Below are 19,998 nucleotides of genomic sequence, written 5' to 3' on the forward strand. Positions count from 1 at the left end.
GTTACATAGTTTTATTTCTTATAAAAATGTCTTTGTATGTTAAGATTTTAATATGTCCGTAATAAGTTTGTTTCCCCTAAAGAATGGAGCATTTAAATTACATATCTTTTTAAGTGAATAATTAGAAGCCAAGATACAGACAGTAATGATTTGAACAATTAGTTTCTTATACTCGTACCACTTATAATCTTTATACATAAAACGCATTGACTTTTATGATAATTTCTGTGGCTTGGCCTCAATGTCAAAAAAGTTAAGGTGAACCTTAAATCATACACAACAGAAAAATTTAAAAATATTTAAAAGACCATAAAACGTTATAAATTCTTTTACAGTGTTTGAACATAAATATATATATGTGTATATTTAAAAAAATATTAAAATCAAAAATAATTTAACCTATACCTATTGTGTTTTTCATAATTAATACTCTTTGTAAAGATAATTAGTCCATAAACAAACAAACTTTTTTTATCTATAATTAATGAAAAAAATATAAATTTAAACTGTAATAATGTTGATTCATGACCTTATAGTTATTAAGCCAATAAAAATTATATATGACCTAAGAAGTTGTTTTTTTTTCATTGCCATAACGAAACACACGTATAAATAAGCGAAAGTTTTGAGTTAGGCAGAAAAAAAAGATTTTTAAAAATAGACGTAAACATTAAGTATTAAAAATAATAAGCAAAAATATCAGACAACGAAACAATTAGTATAACAAGAGATTGTTGTTATATAAACAATTAATTTGTTAATTTTTATGTTACAAGTATGAAAGATATTATTAATAAAAATTAGTATAGTAATTTTTTTTTTAGACCATACTTTAAAATTATCAAAGATGAGGGAAAAGAAATATTATCAAAGAAATTACAGAAAATAAGATAGAAAAAATAATGTTATGATAATATCAGCATTTACTTATTTATTTTGAGAGTTTTTTTTTATCTTTTGATAATAAGTAAAAAAAAAAAATTAATGTGTTTTATATAAATATTATATAATAACTAATGAAAAACTTGATTTGATCTGGCTATGGATTCATATAGGAACCACGGAAATGTAAATTTAATACATTCTCAGCTAAAATATTTTATAGTATTGTTTGCTATTTTATTGCTCATTTGGTAAATTAAGTATTTCTGCATCTAAGAGTTGAGTTTTTAGTAAATGTTTAAACCAATGCCATGTCACACTAACATCTTGCAAAATAATATAGCATAAAATTAAAAAAGGTCTTGTTTAAGTCAAGTTTATTTATTACATACTACTTTATATCTACTATAAATAACTAGAGGCGAGGCACTATTTCGTTGCAATTGCAAAAAGTTGATTTAAAAAACTTTAAATGTAAGTTTATTTCATGGATGTGAGTAAATTTAAATTTTCAGTCCAAAAACGTGTTTTAAGAGAAAAAATTCAAAAACCATTTTAAATGATCTTTATTCATGACCTTCGAGTGATTTTTATTTAAGAGGAATTTAGATGCAGAGTGATGCAGTTAGAGATTAGCAGTTTAAACATGTAAACAACATGACAATCTATGGTGCAAAACACAAACACAGCTAGACTCGAACGGTAAAGCGTAAATTTTAATATTGGACGACTAAATAACTTCATACTAATTAAAGAAACTAAAATGTTATAAGTAAATTAAATATAACCGAGACGTTTAGATGGTATTTGACGACAAAGGCTGACACGTGTTATTGGAGAGAAAATTGTTAAAATATATTAACGGTACATGAACTGCAACACATGTCGATTAATATTGACGACTAGCGGCCTCATTCATTCCCACATGCTGTATTACCTTATGAGTACGAAATAATGATATGATAAGGGTTATGGAAACTTCTGGTGTGCCGAAAAAAATTGATTGCGTTCCTACTAAGTTCCTGTAAGAGGTAAACGGTTCCCAGTATTAATTACTTACTTATTTATTTACAGAAATGAGTCACGCCAATCATTCTTACATAACTTTTTCATACAATATGTCCAACGTTTGCCGATTTGATTAAAAAAAAAAAACAGATTAATGAGATCTAAGATTTTCGCGAGTTTTATTTATTCATACCGTGATCACGGTTGCTGAAAAGTAACCGAAACGTAGGGATTATGTAGTTTTTTTCAAATAATAAAAATCCGCGTAGTTTATCCGAAAAATATTAGTTTCATTTTAAAAAAACAAATTAATTTGTGGAAAATAAATAAAATTTTAATCTTCAAGTGTTATTCGAACGGATTGTGGATCTCGGTCCATAAAATAACTTATTCAATTGAAGTAAATATTTTCTAATAAAGCAACTACATTGTACATTCAAATAAGATTGACTGAAAATTTACAATAGTTAATTTTTATCGATTTTGAATGAGAGGCAATTAACTTAAGATAAATGGAATGGAATTTAAAAGAATAATGTATAAATACAATTTTAAGAAAGTAGGTATTACAAAATCATTAAATTATATCTTTTATAACAAATTATTAAATTTAAATATATTATTGTAAAAACAAGTTATCATATTTTAAGTACTTGCAACCAATTGTAACAACTGTATTTTAATTATATCTAGGTTATATATGTTTGACAAACACTTTGACAAATCATGATAATACTGGTAATATGTTTATGCAAACAATTTATTATAGAATTGATTTTGGTCTATTTATTACTTCTTGTTACAGGTCAGGATGTATGAGAGTCCGCAACTTTTATTGATAAAAAAAATAATTTAAAACGTATTGTGACTTAACATCTAATAAACAATATATTGTCAACTTCGTCGCTCGTATCAGCCGCGGAAGGAGTCAGCTTATTTTCTCTGTTGTGAAAATTTGTTACTGTATTAAGAAAATTACTAATTATAGAAAACTGTGAAATTTCAAATTGTTTTCGGGACGGTTATTTAGCTCCTAGAGATGCCCTCCACTTATCACTATTTATTATGGCTGTTCCGGTGGAATCATTTAAATATGCTTTATTGCATATTATGTTTGATTGTTTACATAAAATTTATAAACAAATTAACACATTTTATTTTGTTAATTTTATAGCTATATTCAAATACCATTACAGATTGTTACACCTAATTCTTTTTATTGTGATATATTTTAACATTACGATATTAATGGCAAATCAGAAATAAAAACGGAAAGTCAAGTATCAAGTTATGAAAAGTTTATTTTTTTAAAAGTTTTGCGTTCTAAGTAATCTAAAATAGATTAATTGAAACTATTGCGAATTAAGAGTAATATATTATTGTGCAAGAGTTATTGTTTTACCAGCATGGCTCAACTTACATTTTGTCGTTCAATAATGGGAAATTTATCAGGAGTTAGTATTGCAAACATAACGTTGAGAACCGTTTGCTTTTCAGGAACTGAAACTGTTTTTTTTATACGTCTTTTTTTTGTTTTCTCTATTACTCGCTTATTCATTTGCATCAAAGAGAAACGAACTCCGTTCGAGCCTTCACTCGGGAATTTCTTCTTTCAATAAAACATGGTAAATACTAAAACAATTTGTGCAACACCTACAATAAATCGAAATTTGTGTATATATCTTACGAACATTCGGGTCCCTCGTCGTCATGAAGCCTATAAATTCAAGAAGACAATAATCAAGCTACACCGTCTAAACCGTCCGTCGATTACACAGTCAATGCATGTTTTATAACAAGAGAATCTACTTGAATTATGTTACAGCCGTTACATTTCCGGAGTCGAGGATTCAATCTTTCGCGATCCCTTAAAATTTTGGCGTTTTGTTAAAAAACGGCGTGGAGCTAAATCCGAGGTCCCATCTCAAATGTTACTAGATAACACCACAGCCCATTCTGGTCAAGCGATTTGTAATCTTTTCGCACAGAACTTTGCGTCCTCATATTCTTCTTTGCAGCCTTGTGTAGAATTCGTAGAGGAAAGTCCGGACTTTTATTCTCAAATGTCTCTCGCTCACGTCACACTAAATGAACGTACTATATCGAAGGCATTACGTTTAATAAATCCAAGCAAGTCAGCTGGTCCTGATGGCATTCCTCCTCTTTTTTTTAGAAAAACGTGTAAATTACTCGCACTCCCATTAAAAATTATTTATAACACATCTCTTTAGACTTCAACTTTTCCTACGAAGTGGAAGGAAGCTAATATTTTACCAATTCATAAAAAGAAATCTAAGAGCGATGTAAGAAATTACCGACCGATTTCAATTTTAAACGTATTATCCAAAGCATTTGAAAGTATAATTACGAAGTATAATTAAGATGAAATTCTTAATATAATTTTACTTGGGATCAGCAAAAAACTAACACTTGAAATTGCTTCCCTCAAGTGGGCGCCACAATATTTTCGCCCGGCGTATCAGTGGCCCTTACGCCGGCACCGCGACCTCTGGTGTTCCACAGGGATCACACCTAGGCCCAATATTATTTATCATCTTTATCAATGACATTGCACACTGTATCAAGAACAGCAAATGTTCTATCTTTGCTGACGATTTAAAGATTTACCGCTCTATAACATCCATGAATGATTGCAAATTGCTCCATGCTCCAAGATGATCTAAACTCCATACAAAAATGGTGTGATTTGAATGGAATGGAACTAAATGTAGATAAGTGCCAGTTTATTAAGTTTACGCGAAACAAAAACATAATAAGACATCACTATAGCTTACAGGGCAAACCACTCGGGGAAGTTTCGGTTGTTCGTGATTTAGGTGTTATGATCGACGCCAAACTTAAATTTAACACTCACATAAATCATATTGCCACGAAGGCCTGGAAAAACTTCAGTTTTGTCAGACGTTACTGCAATGATTTTAAGAGACCGGCAACTATCATAACTTTGTACAATTCGTTTATACGTAGCGCTTTGGAATATGCGGTTGTAGTATGGAATCCGCATTATAAGATTTACATTGAAAGGTTGGAACGCATACAACACAAATTTACAAAATTACTAGCTAGTAAAAGTAACAGTTGCCCTTATAAGGCCGACTATGAATCACGTTTAAAATATTTTGGACTGAGCACTCTAGAAAAACGCCGCGAAATTGCCTCTAATTACTCTCTATAAATTATTGAATAACCACTTGGATGCAACAGACCTACTCCAAGATATTAACATAGCAGTGCCACGTACTGCACCTAGACAACCTCTAAAAAAAATTTTCTCCTCTCGAACTTCCAAAACAAATATAGGTAAATACTCTCCACTCAACCACCTCATAAACTTATATAATAAAGTCAACAGTGATGGCATTGACATTTTTCACGACTCACTACCTCTTTTTCGCAAAAAATTAACGCTGGGAGCTTTATTGTGATTGTGGTATCTTTACTGTTATATTTAGTCTGTTATATTCTACTTAATATTAGAACTTTGTAAATTATGGTATTATCTCTAAAAATCTTATATTGTCATTGTTTGTAATTATTGTTAGTTAGTTTTTTTTTACTTCATTTATTTTTTTTGCTAATTATTTAAATGTTAAATAATTAATAAGCGTGTTATATTGCAGTCTGTAGTATTTATTAAATAGAGTATTGTTAAAAAAAATTGTTAATGGAGGCTAACGTAACTATTAATGCTGTATATTTCAAACACTGTGGTGTATCGATTAAATAAATAAATAATAAAAAAAAATAACAAGATTTTGATAATTATTTTTTATATTGGAACACTATAATCTTGCGAATTGATGACAAATTAGTTCCTATTTCTTACATTCAGTCCTTTGACCAATTTAATAGTATCCACAATCAAAATTGCTGTAAATGACACATAAAATTATTGCTATGTACATGTTTGAATGTTGTATGTAATTATTTTTTAGGAGAAACAATTGGTGATGATGTTTCATGAAAGGTCTGCCTTCGGGTAATGCCCACAGTCACAGGTTGGTGGATTCATTTATTGTGTCCACAAATCTGTTAATTTCAATTACGTCAAAAGAATAATCTGTATAAAATTAATTGGAATGATTACAAACAAAATGCGGTTCTATGACACCTAAGCTTTGCAAGTTGCAAGGTTTAGTGAACGTTTGGATAAGCTTATGTATTGACTTTAATATAACACGGTAAAAATAGCAAATTAAAATACAACATTTTTTTGACATCGTAAGTTATATGATTAAAAGCAGAAACTTCTCAACATCAGAGCATGTTTTTCTTATCTAACAATAAGAAGAAATTTGCTTTTAGCCCGGTATATAAATATAGCAATATGTTTGCAACTATTTTCAAGTAAGAATGTACCTTGTTTTACATTTTGCAATTCTTTTGATTTATTTTTATTTTTCAAATACGACGTCTTACAAAATACTCTCTAAAATCATGTCACGAATGAAGAACTCCTTGTTATAAAAATTCTTAATTAAGTGTAATTACCTACATTAGTTGGTTTTTAAATCAAATCCGGATGTTCTATCTCTTTCAAATAACCAAACTCAGACTTATTTCACTTCAAAGACATTTAACACAGAATATAGAGTTTGGAAACATTTACCAAGAAGAGGCATATGTTTTTTTGCATCAGAAAATAATATCACAGGAGTGTATATTGTTAATATTCTCTATGGGTTTATATCTGTGCGTATTAAAGAGTGATTTTAAAGAATATTGCCCACATTTAATAATTATTTTTTACGATCAAATGTGAAGTTGTACATCTTATCTCATGAAGAATTGTTGTTATCATTAATATTAATTCGTTAGTTAAATTGTTTAAGATTTAATTCATATATTATGTTTTAAAAGTTTTCTTCTGTGTGAATGTGGTTGAAATAATGTCTTAAATATTGTTATTTACCTACGTGTAATTAAAATAGAAAAATTACCCTTACATAATAACGAAGCTATGACTTTTTATTCTACAATATGTTACGAAAAATATATATTTAAATATTGATTACAATGCAAAAAACAATTCTTTCTATCCAAATAAGTTAAATATAGAGTAAAACATTTCCGAATAACTCTGATATCACCCTACCCTCTCTCAACACAAGCACGATGAACTTCTTATTGTCATAGATTAATGTTTCAAATCTCTTCAATATAATTAGGATTTAAAAAAATACTATTATCTTTTTAGGTTGAATATTCTACTCCAACTACATAAATTTGTTGAGTTTTTTTTGTGAAGGAAGTACATAACAATATTTTCGAGATTACAACAACCACATTCACACAGAAGAAAACTTTTAAAACAGAATATATGAATTAAGTCTTAAAAAATTTATACTTGTACACATTGAGTACATATTGAAAACCTTAAGAGTGTTTGATATTTTTGTTAGAATCTAATTATTAACTATATACATATGTTTATAAATAATTATTTTTACCTTTTACTGTGTAATTAATTATGACATTTTCGTTTTAAAAAACCTTTTGTTGTAGGATTTTTTTTCTCTTTTTGACGCATGTATTTGAGGATCTAATAAAAATCACTTATTTAAAGTAGCAGCAAAGTAATAAGAATTATCATAAAAGTGAAGAAAATATTTAAATTTACTGACATGGTTGGTGAATATTACGTCTTTTTATGTTGTTTTTTGCCCCATACAGACGTCATCGTAAAAGAGTTCAAAGTAATTCTCGAAGGATTTTTTTTTAATCTCTAAAAAACTTCAAGATTTATAATTTTTTTGTTATAATGAAATACATTTATTTTTGGATAAATCACATACTTAGAATAAGGTAAATAATTAAGCGAACAAATAACAATTTTGTTGTAATATTAAAGGTCGGTAGGTAGTCACTATCCCAGTATTAAAATTTATCTCATCCAATCCTTCTACTACTCATGAAATTTTTCAACACCATCAGTGATAAGAAACATACACTGGAAATTTAAAAATCAGATGTAGTGTGTGGATTAAATCTACATAGACAATTTAATTATGAAATATTTTAAAGTTTTGTTTACAGAAGAATTAGCCAAGGCACCAGTCTATCAGCTCTAAAAGCTTCTATATTTATTTCAAAAATATACAATAATAATAATTCTTAACTATTCGCTAAAACATCTACAACAAACAACCATTTTCGTGATAACGTTTACCTTAAACCAATTTGGAATGCATTTTTTATTTTCAATTCAACTTTTAATTTTTCATAACTAATATCCGTCATATTGTAATGAAGTGGTATTACTAAAATGTGTATTGTGTTTTTTTTAAACCAGCACAGAAATCAGTGAAATTCGATTTACTAAAATCCATGTGGTTGAATAACCTATTTTTATATATTCTTCATAATAAAAAAATATTAATGATAACAACAATTCATTATAAGATAAGTTGTACAACTTCAAATTTGATTTTCAAACGGCGTATGAGAGTATTGAGTACGAAGAACGTAATTAATATAATGAGATCTAAGATTTTCGCGAGTATTCATTTAAACGTAATTAATAAATAATAATGATAAAATGAGGGCAATATTCATTACAATCACTCTTCAATACACACAGATATAAACACATAGAGAATATTAACAATATACACTCCTGTTGCAAAAAAACATATGCCTCTTCTTGGTACATGTTTCCAAACTCTATATTCTGTGTTAAATGTCTTTGAAGTGAAATAAGTCTGAGTTTGGTTATTTGAAAGAGATAGAACATCCGGATTTGATTTAAAAACCAACTAATGTAGGTAATTACACTTAATTGAGAACTTTTATATGTTATCTATGTTTATATGTAAATATATTTAATTTACATATATGTGTGTATATCGTGCCAGAGGTAACAAAGACTAAAACTTAAAAAAAGTTCTTTTCAATCATTTATAACTTTGTATATTAAAATGAAAAGAACAAGCTTTGTATACAATTTTACCAAATTATCAAAGTAAACATTACGGATGAAATCCAAAGCTAGAACTTTGTTTTTTAAATAATGAATTAGAAATATTTCAATTTTATATAATAATCTTTATTAAAATATTATGGGTTCTATTATCTTGTAACCTCGGGACTAACTGATTTATGGAAAAAATTGTTTTTAAAAATATTTTTCCCATAAAAATTTGTAATATTATTATAATTTTTTATTTTATATTATGCTTAAAATTAATTAGAGGTCATCATACCAAAAATAATCATTTTTTATTCTAAATAATGAATACCGCTCTACATATGTATACATACTGACCTGTGGATCATTAATAGTTGTTTTGACACAAATATGCATAAAAACTATATGTACACCTTTAAGAGATATGGAATTAGCTGTTATTATTATTAAAAAAACTGCCCATTAAATTTTTTATACTTTCATACATAGATATATAACAGTATCGCGTCAGGAAGTCCATAAAGGCTTTATGAAAAATATGGCGTGGAAGACAAAATTAAGTCTTAAACAATGTAGGAAATAGGCATAAATGACGTAAACAAAGAAATATTAAAATATCTTTCAAACCTTTATTAGACACTTATTTAACTAAGAAGCGATGTTTAAGTAGAAACAATAGCCATCAAAATATTTATATTCGCGAAATAACTTAAGTTATATACCTTTATGTTAAATTATTACTTATTTAGATTTTTCGTATATACCAATAGTTCCCAACTGGTCGAATGCTGAAATTGCATGTGATTTAGCGTTCATTTTTTCTGGAATTAACTGATCTGCCTCTTCCTTGATAATATTCCAGCTTGTTTCCACATCTTCCTTGTTAGTAAATCGAGAACAGATAACAAATCGTATAACGAATCGCTCTCTGTATGTACACCCAACCATAAATAATTCCTTCTTCTTAGTTAAATTATCTAATAAGTCTCTTGTTATTTTATCACCATTTACAAGTCTGAAGCACACCAAGGCCATGGATGACTCTGGTTCTACTACAAACCTTTCATCGCGTTGCACTAATTTAGCAAAATACTGTGCTAAACTTATTTGATCTCTGATATGTTTTCTCAGACCTTCTGCTCCATACATTTTTATCACAGTCCATAGTTTCAAAGAGCGAAATCTACGGCCTAGTGGCATTTGCCAGTGACGATAATCCGGAACTTTAGCAGCTGTTTTTACGTCATCTAAATATATACGTTGAACGTCGAAAGCATTTATTAAGTCATACGAGTTTTTTACCCACATTGCTGAGCAATCAAAATTCACAAGAAGCCATTTGTGTGCGTTCATATCAAAAGAATCTGCATATTCTATGCCTTTCATTAAATGTCTGTATTCAGGGCATATAAATGCAGCTCCAGCATAGGCTGCATCAACGTGCAACCAGACACCTTCTTCTTGACATATTGGTCCAATTTCGTAAATGGGATCAAAAGCACATATTCCTGTGGTTCCCAAATTTGCAACAAAGTAGCAAGGTATAAGACCCTTGGCCTTATCTTCTTCAAATGCGTCTTTTAATGTTTGTGCTCGTAACTGGCCGTTGTTATCACTTTTTAGGAGCCGCATTTTCATCGAACCAAGTACACCAGCTTTTTCAACAGAAGAATTACACTGATCCGATGTATATGCAACAAACTTATTTTTAGTTTGGTCTTCATCTAAAGTTGGATCGTTTTCTAGAAGTTGTCGTATCTTTTTATCCTTTGCCGCCAGTAGACAAACAAGAGTTGCTTCACTTGCGGAGCCCTGAATATTAAAAGAAAATTGTTAATGGAGAATATAATTTCTTTTAAGGATATAGATAAACAAAATTCAGTATGTTTTACCTGTATGATGCCGCCTCCAGGTCCTTCAGAGCAGTTGAGAAATTCCTCAGGCAAACCCAATAATTTTCCTAGCCAATTCATAGTAACGACCTCTAGTTCAGTACAGGCAGGACTTGCATTCTGAAAGGGGGTGCTAATTATTAAATAACGTATCTAAGTAACTTTATTTTAATATTCCTATTTAAATGTTGTGTTGACTGTTGTATCTTTATTTTGAATAATTTTTAAGTTGAATTATTTATATGAAAATGCATACATACCCATGTTATACCGATGACACCTAATCCATCGCTAAGGATGCTTCCAATCATACTGGCGAACGATTGTCCAGTTGGAAAATATGCGTGAAATTGTGGTGATTGCCAGTGAGTTATCTACAAAAATAACATTAATTTACTTTATTGTAATTCAGTTTACCTTGCTTATGTTATATTATTAATTGAGGAATATTGTAAACGATCGTTTTATTTGCATTGCTGGCTTAAACAGTTAAATTAAACTTAAACAGTAATAAAAATCTTTTAAAAATGTATATTTATTGTAATACGAAAAAAAAGTATAAAAGAAGACGAAAGTTACTGTCTTAATATAATATCTATTTGTTCGTTAAAAAAATATTCTGAAAAATATTATTCTTATGGTATAGTTGATGCTGTCAAGTAAGAATTTATTTTCCTAAAATATATTGTATAGAAATTATTGAAAAAAAATAAAATAATAATTACCCCAGGCATTATCGTTTCACAAAAATCCTTAAGAACATTTTGGTGATCTTCTGGTTCTTCTGGAGCGTCTTCAGGCAAAAGTTTCAAAAGATATCCTGGTTCAACTGACGGTAATACATTTCTGAAAGGAAAGTAAGAAGTTACTTCAATATTTATATACAGAGTTCTTTCCTATTCTTCCCCCGTTCTGCGATTATTTAATACAATTTAAATTTTATTGCATAATCTTTCAAACTTTGGAAAATAAAGCATTAATTTTTTGTTATCGTCCCTCTGTTCTATTGAATGAAAAAGCCCCTTTTTAAAATAGAAAAAAATATTTTTAAACTTTTGGAAATAATTTTTAAAAATTCATTACTATAACAAAAATGTTAGAAATATTATTCAAAATTTTTTAAGAATTTTTTCGAATAAGATATTAAAATGATTATCACACTTAATAAAAATATCATATTACGGCTTTACATAAGTGCAATCATTAGAATAATTATAAGTAACTTGCAACTACCTCGTCTTCAAAACAATAGCGAACTAAGAAATACCACATAACAAAATGAACCTCATTGTTTGTAATCGAGTTGTATAACAATTAATTTATGAGCGTTATTATATACTACATGGAATATTCTATTGCTTATTCCCACTCATTGTTTCGTTTCTAATTAATGGAAAATATTATTTTACGAAAGTTTCGTAAAATCAACAGTATAAAATATACATATTTTTTTATCATATCAATTAAAATCAGTTAAAAAAGAATTACCTATTCCTAATATTATCATGATAATCGGCGATCAGATCAATGGTAGCTTTTCCTATTTCTCTAAATTCTTGAGAATTCATTGCTCACTTCACTTTACAAACACAATAGATAAACACGCGGTTGTTGAGAAATGTAAAAATTTATATTTTAAAAAAGTCAATTTCGAGACTCGAGGTTTGCCGTACAGAGAGACAATGGTTGTCTGGATCGCTGCGAGCTGTTTATATGCGGCACTCAGCTTTCCATATTTATACGAATGCAACAATAAGGTACGCCATCCACTACATTTTAAAAATAAACGATTTCACTATTGTCTCAGCTCAAATATTTCGTTGTATAACTATATTATAAAAAAAATAAATTTACATTAAAATACTCTCATTAAGACCTAGATGTAATAATACTTTGTTATGCACTTCGAAGATGTGTATGCACAATTGCGGTTTATCGTGTACTTATTTACCGTCAATACTTTCACCAACCAAAGTTGGTCAAGCTGACGTTGTGATACAGTTACAAAGGATACGTAAGATAACCCAAAATTAAGTTATTTATCTACCCACGAACTATTTAAATGAAATCAATAATCAATACATTTACGAAAAACGAATCAGTGAAAAAGAAAAAAGAGACAAAGACAAATTTATGATCTGTTTAATAAATTGAAATATTTATCCATTTTGAAAACGAAAAGACCGATTGGTTTTATTTATAAAGGGTAATGAATATTATACATTTAATGATAAGATAGAAATAATTACTTAATTAAATGAATAGAATTAGGAAGATAGTTATTAGGAATTAGTCTTCAAATGACATCTTGTGTTCTTCGGGCAACCGTGGCTAAATGGCTCGTTCAAGGCAACAGGCGACGCGGAGCGGCAGAGCATCTTATCTCTTTGACATAGATTTCCTGTTTTTTTTTTATTATTTTGCTTACTTTTTTTTTGTGTTGCATTACTCTATTTTTTTTGAACTGGTAAGATTGTAATAAGAACGTAATATTTGACTTTTTACTATTTTATTTTTCATGATATAAAACATTAATTGAAATCTGATTAAACTAGTATAATTTATAAGAATTTAAACAATTTAATAATATAGTATTAAAAAATTGAAGCAAATTGCGGATTTTCTTTATAACAGAAAATATTAATAATCACTTGATACTAACATTTTTATACCACATTCTGTTAATGTTTTTTATATAAACCATTTAAATAAAACTCATTTCGTTGGACAACTATTGAATAGTAATGGTTTTTCAGAGATTTACGTAATACATAACTCAGTTGAAAATGACTTAACATATATATTTTGAACACAATCTATTTATAAAAAATAATTAAGAATAAAAAAATATATAGTGATTGTCCTAATTTAAAACCACTCAACCGGGAAGTAATTCGCAAATCGCACGAATTCTATTCAATTCATTCTTCCAAGGTTGTTTATATTGTATTATTCACTAAAAGATTCAATAAACAGGACTCTATACGTGCGAATATCCATTCCACAGTCTGAGGTTAGTGTAACAGAGTATTTTTCGGCCTTATCCTGTCCCGGTATAGTCACCGGTAACAAAAGAAAACCTCCGGTGTGTTGGGCTAGTGTTACTTTATCAATTCTTGGTAAGAGAGCTCGCGATGTAATACGGAAGGTAGTATCACTTCTTAATATGTGCTGGATTTCGGACAAGTTTGTCCCCCCCTCTTCCAGCAACATGCCCAATATTATCTTGCCAGTGGCGCTTTCTACAACAAATGTGATATATTCATTAAATACATCTGAAACCCTTATTAAAAAAGCAATTATAATATAAAAATTAATGTCTCATACAAACTGTATAAGATATTAAATTTAGTTACAAGAACAATGAATATATAATTACAAATAGTACCTATTAATTGATCGTAAACATGTATCATTACGTCTGAAGCGTATTCTAGTAATGCATGACGTAATGATTTAAGCATCAGTTCATTTCTATAAGGAATTGTCAAGACGGTGGTACGATAGCACTCACAGGCTTCACCACAACTACAAGGATCTATTGGCCAATTATGAACTTTTGCTTGTAGAGTATCTATTGCCAAATCCCATCTAGGTTGGGTTGTAATCCTGACAAAAAATTCACCGATATCGCTTCGAAACCATATCCAAGAATTCCCGACTACTGTACTAAGACAGATTATTTGAAGATAAAGTTTGTGTTCTTGAATTTCTTGTCCACTCTCTTTTGGTAAACCACTCAGTGTTATTTCCTTGTCGATTAAATTAAGACGTCTCACGCAAAATTTGGGAGTTGTGGTTGTTTCAAACTCCGGTGGAATCGATGGCTCGTTGTCTGTCAGATATAATTTAAATGTTGCTGATGTAGCAAATGGCGAAGCAACTAACACATCTACTTTGTTTGGTCTGTATAATGGGCCTGTTACTTTACATTTTCTAACAGGATTTAAGGCACCTACAGACCCATTAAGCATGAAAACTATATATGTGTCGAAGATTCGTGTTTTATTATAGCCGTGTACTAAAAGAATTGCCGTTTCATTTTCAACAAAATTAGCTACATATTTTACACTCAGATACATTTTTTTCCCATTATCGGCTCCAGATCCCTTTTCTACGGCAAAACTGTTCTTCGTATTATTTATTAAGATATAATTAAAACTCAAAGATTCTTGGCTAGTTGGGCTTATCGCTACCTGTCTTGAGGAACTTCTTAAAAGGGGCGGATTAAATTCAACTGTTTTTTTCGGTTTATACATTGGCAGTGTGACGTACAGATGTATTGATAAAAAAAGCATGAGTAAAAAATTAGGTTGCAAAAAGTCATTACTGTTAAGAGGAAAATATAATCTCAATAAATTCATTGCTTCGATGATAAGACAAGCGTTGTTTATTATATCGCCTTCAGCGTTACCTTTGTCCACCTCACTGTATAGTGAAAAGTGGTCCTGCATGAAAGGGCAGAAATTTAAAATTGACGAAATTATAGCTCTGCCATCGGATAAGTCTGTAGTAATGTTTGTAATATTCTTAATAACTTTGTTACTGCCGCCAACTTTTTCATGTTGATTTGTTATATTTTCATTATACCAATCTATTAAAACCTTAACCACGTCTCTAGGTTGAGAACTCATACAGACACACTCGAAGAAACAACTGTCCATTACAAAAACTTTGTAGCTTTGTAAAATGAAATCTGTCCAGCTTTGTTTATTTAATCTATTGAAACGTTCAACATCCGCAATTAGTTCTTGTGTAAAAATTATATCAACATTTCCCTTTGGCGTAGCATTTTCTGTATATAATACAAATTGGTCATAACTTAATAAAAACTTTGCTTGTAAAGACCATAAATTTGCTCCACGTGATCTTAACAGATTGATAATTTCTCTATAGGTATCGTGAATTTCTTTCACGACTTTAAATGATTCGTCGACGCCGGCCACCCTATTGAATAATAAAGAAATACTGTTTATGTTTGTCAATATTTCCATAAAAACTTTTCATTATATAGCAAGTACTTACGATATTTTACGTATATGTTTCATAAGAGGGCCTGCGATTCTTCGTATAAAATTCAAGTACGAGACATTAATTCCTTTTGATTTTGTCCCACCAGATTGCGTGGACATCGCCGAAGAAATGGCGTGAAATGTATCTGGTATCACGGGGTACAAATCTCTACGGAATCCTTGTTGGAACATCCACTTTTCGAGAAAATTTAAACAATTTTCTAAATAATTGTGTAACTGATTTTGACTACAGACAGGAAAGTATGGATATGGGTTTTCACTTGGCTTCACTAAGAACTGTGTGTGGAGCGTTAAAGGGCAGTAAGTAAAACAAAAACTGACTTCGATTTCGCAGAATGATCCCAATTCGTGGTGAAAAGTCAACATTATATTCCGGGAGTAGGTCACGCTACAACACACTGATATTTTAACGTTGACCAAAGTGTAAGGTGTATTATCCTCAAAAACTATCTCTGTATTTAAAATTTCTACTATCACATTTGGTTCTTCTTTTGAACTGCATGAAAAAAGATCTTTATGCGATTCACCTTCCATTTTAAGAGTTATATTTCGAAAAATATTTTCATTCACGTAGCACGGCGGAAAAATAATTCTATGACTACTTGGTGTCATTATCGGTGTCTGTCGTTTCCCATAAAATGTTAAATTATAGTATGGAGTTGTCATATGTTTATCTAAATATAATAAGGCCACCGATACAAATTTGCCATGACTTTTTGGATGGAAATTTAAGATAAAAGTAACTTCCTTTAGGCGATCAAAATCAAATTTTATTTGACTTTCATTAGAAATTGATGGTTCATCGGTAATTAATTCCAGCGAAAAATTTGGTGCTAGTTTCGACGTTATAATTGTAACATTGAGGAAATACTTCGATATGTTTGTCATAGTAAACTTTATAGAATTCTCTCCATGTGCTTTATAGTCTAACTCAAATTTATCAACTGAAAAATCTATCCATGGCACTGTGATCACGCCTGTTATTCGACAATAACTGATATCCTTGTTAACAGTTTTTATTTTAAGTTTTGAATTATTTTCATAGTTCCTGGAAAATATAAGATATTTTATTAATAACTTATTTCATATGGTAATATAATACTACATTACATTATAGTATTATTATTAACTTTTCATTTTCTTCAATATAGTACCGCAATTCGGTTGAATTTGTGTCATTGTTCGGAGGTCCTAAAAGACCGTTAATCTTAAAAGGAATATACATTTCATATTCTCTTCTAAATATGTCGTAAACTTTTATGAATACAGTTTTTGATTGACCCCCATCCACATTAAATTCAAATATTCTTTGTCTTTCATTTCCTTGTAACATATACACATTGAAAATGTTGTCATCTCCGGTATCTAAGATTTCTACTACTGTTTTAAGGGTACTTAGATTTTGAAATGTTACTGGGACAAAAGTCATCATATTACAGGGAATTCTTGTCATGAATATATTTTTGGGATGTATTATTATTTTCGGTTCTATGACATTTCCACTAACTGGTAATGATACATTTTCCTTATTATTTATTTTTATAAGAATGTCAAAAGCAAACTCTATAATGCAAGGAATTTTTACAATAATTGCAAATGACATAACCATTTTTGGTCTCAAAGTTCCAGACATTGGTTCTATTCGAAAACCAGGAATCAGTGGTTCAACCACGTGAAATGTGGCAATTTCCCGCGAAGAATTTTCTAGCTTTATGTATTCTATTGTTTCTAAATTTAAAGCAATGTCTTTGAACATAATTGCTGGTTGTAAAAATTTTATAGACAGTTTACGTGTAATTATACTTAGTTCAAGAGGAATAGCCCTTGTGATATTGCTGATTGACAATAAATCTACTTCATGTGTCTTGGTTTTCGATGCCTTGCATACATATTGGACGTCACATATTTTGCAAGAATGGCGAGGTACAGTTCCAGAGCTGGGTTTTATTTCAAATGGAATGTCTGAGTAAATTTCCTCCCATTTAAAATCCACAGGTAAATTGAAATGATTGTATATTCTTAATGGCACTGAGGTCACAAAACTTTCGGTTGTTACCATTCCAAATTTTAAATTTTTCTCTAATATCATCAATGTTGGCGTACCTATTTGTAAAGTGTAAGGGTGCTTGCGATAGTATTTTTTATCAATCACATAAGAGAATGAACTGCTGTAAACTCCTTCTTTATTAGCAATACAGAAAATTGTTATTTGAATATCGCTGAACTTCTTCAATTTTATTTCAAATGTGTTCAGTTTGTCTTCTGTATAAATGATATACTTGTCTTTCAAAAATTGAAAGAACAAATCATAATTTGTTTTATTTTTTATCGTTAATATTTGGTCTCCTAGTGTTGAGACTCCAACTCTTCCAAAATCAATTGTAAATGGCGTAAATACTATGCCGAAAAGATCGTATGTTGTTATTTTTTCTTGAATTGGTTCACAAAAATCACTTCTTTGTATATTTTTTATCAATAAATTAGAATAACATCTTACATTACCAGTAGTATATTTTTCTATCACAGGTTTCCTTGCGTACCGTATTTTTGAAATTTCTAAAAAATTTTTTGCCTTTTCTTTTCTTTCAGCCTGGACTTTAACTTCATTTCCTACGTATGTATACTTGCGACTCTGTTCTTGCAATTTATGCAAAGATTCAGTTTTCAATTCTTTAACCGTTTTTTGGTATATGACATTCATTTTAAAATTAACAGCATATGTTAAAAAATTATCTTTATCTTTTTCTTTTGTACTCTGGTTCTCAGTATTATTATATACATAATGAGGGTTGGTTATTTTAAATTTTATAGTGCTTTTCAGTTTTAGACAGGTAGGTTTAATTGTTATGGTAACTTTTTTTGATGTATTTGCTTTTACTGTGAAGCTTTCAGGCGTTACTTCAAAACCGGGTACTCTGATGTATTCCATTTTGGCACTCATTTCATTAGATTCGTTCCGCAATCTTATGTTTTTTGTTACTTTGGTATTAATTATTACATCTCCAAAATTAAGTGTTTCAGGTGAATGGCTTATAATGCATTGTTCGAATTGACCACTTATATAATATCGTCCAACTTCAGCATGTAATTCGTTATCACAGCAACAAAGATCATCAACTTTGATTAAACGTAAATCAAAAACAAATCTGTTATCAAAATTTTTAAATTGTTTTGCTTTTGATATACATTCATTCTTCGGCAGGAACGTTATTTCAATTGTGTGTGTGTTCTTTTGGTTGATAAAAAAAGCTCTATGTGATGCTGATGTTTCCCGAGCTTCACTGAACTTCTGAAAGCGTATGCTTAATCTAATAATTAAGTTAAATTTCTTAACATGTCCATCAAAGGTTTTTGGAGAGTGAAAGTTTATTAATCTTACCATCAAACGTCCGTCACACATTGTTTTTAGGTACGCCGATGTGTTCAGATCGGTTTCCACATCAAGTTCACGGGTTGTTGATAACCCCACGAACGATATAGGAAACTCAACCACTTTAAATCTTCTAAACACATTATCTGGATTATAAAACTCACAAACGGACATGACAAAGAAAAAAATCTGATACAAAAACTTATATAAACACAAATAATATTAAAGAAACTACAAAATATATAGTCATTAATAAGTTTATTATATTATAATATGACAGTAGAAAGCTATGAAATTTAATATATCTATCAAGTTAAAAAAAATAAGGATTTAAGGAGGCGGTATATAAAATTATGACAATCAGGCTTCAGCTAGACATTGCAAAATAATTTTACATGAACAGCCTGATGGTAACGGTATTACAGTGAGGATATCAATGATTTTTGAAGAAAATCATTTATTTCCAATGCCTTATTAAAATGTCATTTATTATTTTGTTTTAACAAGGGTTGTTTTTATTTTAAATTTTTATCTGATCACGCGTTGTGTAGACGTATGCCGAAAGGACTATTTATTTTTTAAACCTAAATTTAAAGTATATTATTCACATAAGTGATGTTTTAAAAAATGTTTACAGACGATTTTTATAAATTCAAAATTATCATTTTTCACATTGGTACCAGATAAGTAGGAACTAAGTGCTCCGTGAACGGCATAACGCGCTCTAGTAATATTGTAGATGGATGTAAGCATCGGGGGTGTGTCGTACGACTCGGGAAAATTAGTTCGGGGCGGGGGAGCCCCTCACCCCTATTCCGGGGTTTATTAGATTCAGGGGGTAAAAAATTACTTCTCAATGGGAGGGCGCGGCGAGAGCGGGCAGGG

General features: G+C 29.7%; 2 protein-coding genes across 2 annotated transcripts; both read right to left on the minus strand.

Moving 5' to 3' along the window:
* Positions 1–9,425: 9,425 nt before the first annotated feature.
* On the minus strand, positions 9,426–12,417 carry LOC116765263 (aromatic-L-amino-acid decarboxylase-like). The gene is made up of 5 exons (XM_032654692.2): positions 12,199–12,417; positions 11,436–11,556; positions 10,971–11,084; positions 10,711–10,830; positions 9,426–10,630 (listed from the first exon to the last, which is right to left on the minus strand). Exons 1-5 carry the CDS (start codon positions 12,276–12,278, stop codon positions 9,560–9,562), a joined length of 1,506 nt encoding a protein of 501 aa, XP_032510583.2. The 5' UTR covers positions 12,279–12,417; the 3' UTR covers positions 9,426–9,559.
* Positions 12,418–13,248: 831 nt separating this feature from the next.
* Positions 13,249–19,370, minus strand: LOC116765371 (uncharacterized). Its single transcript, XM_032654837.2, has 5 exons — positions 19,123–19,370; positions 16,874–19,032; positions 15,736–16,791; positions 14,099–15,657; positions 13,249–13,952 (listed from the first exon to the last, which is right to left on the minus strand). Exons 1-5 carry the CDS (start codon positions 19,285–19,287, stop codon positions 13,660–13,662), a joined length of 5,232 nt encoding a protein of 1,743 aa, XP_032510728.2. The 5' UTR covers positions 19,288–19,370; the 3' UTR covers positions 13,249–13,659.
* Between the last annotated feature and the right edge of the window lie 628 nt (positions 19,371–19,998).

Source organism: Danaus plexippus, chromosome 2 (genome assembly GCF_018135715.1).
Source record: "Danaus plexippus chromosome 2, MEX_DaPlex, whole genome shotgun sequence".
NCBI classification, from domain to species: domain Eukaryota; kingdom Metazoa; phylum Arthropoda; class Insecta; order Lepidoptera; family Nymphalidae; genus Danaus; species Danaus plexippus.

What these genes read in the sequence shown, in the direction of transcription:
- LOC116765263 (XM_032654692.2), bottom strand. Translation starts at nt 12,278, where the DNA reads ATGAATTCTCAAGAATTTAGAGAAATAGGAAAAGCTACCATTGATCTG. An exon ending in CATGATAATATTAGGAATAG is followed by an intron (nt 11,557 to 12,198) that starts GTAATTCTTTTT and finishes CTTTCCTTTCAG; the next exon opens with AAATGTATTACCGTCAGTTG. An exon ending in GTGAAACGATAATGCCTGGG is followed by an intron (nt 11,085 to 11,435) that starts GTAATTATTATT and finishes TTATTTTTGTAG; the next exon opens with ATAACTCACTGGCAATCACC.
- LOC116765371 (XM_032654837.2), bottom strand. Translation starts at nt 19,287, where the DNA reads ATGTCCGTTTGTGAGTTTTATAATCCAGATAATGTGTTTAGAAGATTT. An exon ending in TGTGTGACGGACGTTTGATG is followed by an intron (nt 19,033 to 19,122) that starts GTAAGATTAATA and finishes ATACGCTTTCAG; the next exon opens with AAGTTCAGTGAAGCTCGGGA. An exon ending in TATATTGAAGAAAATGAAAA is followed by an intron (nt 16,792 to 16,873) that starts GTTAATAATAAT and finishes TATATTTTCCAG; the next exon opens with GAACTATGAAAATAATTCAA.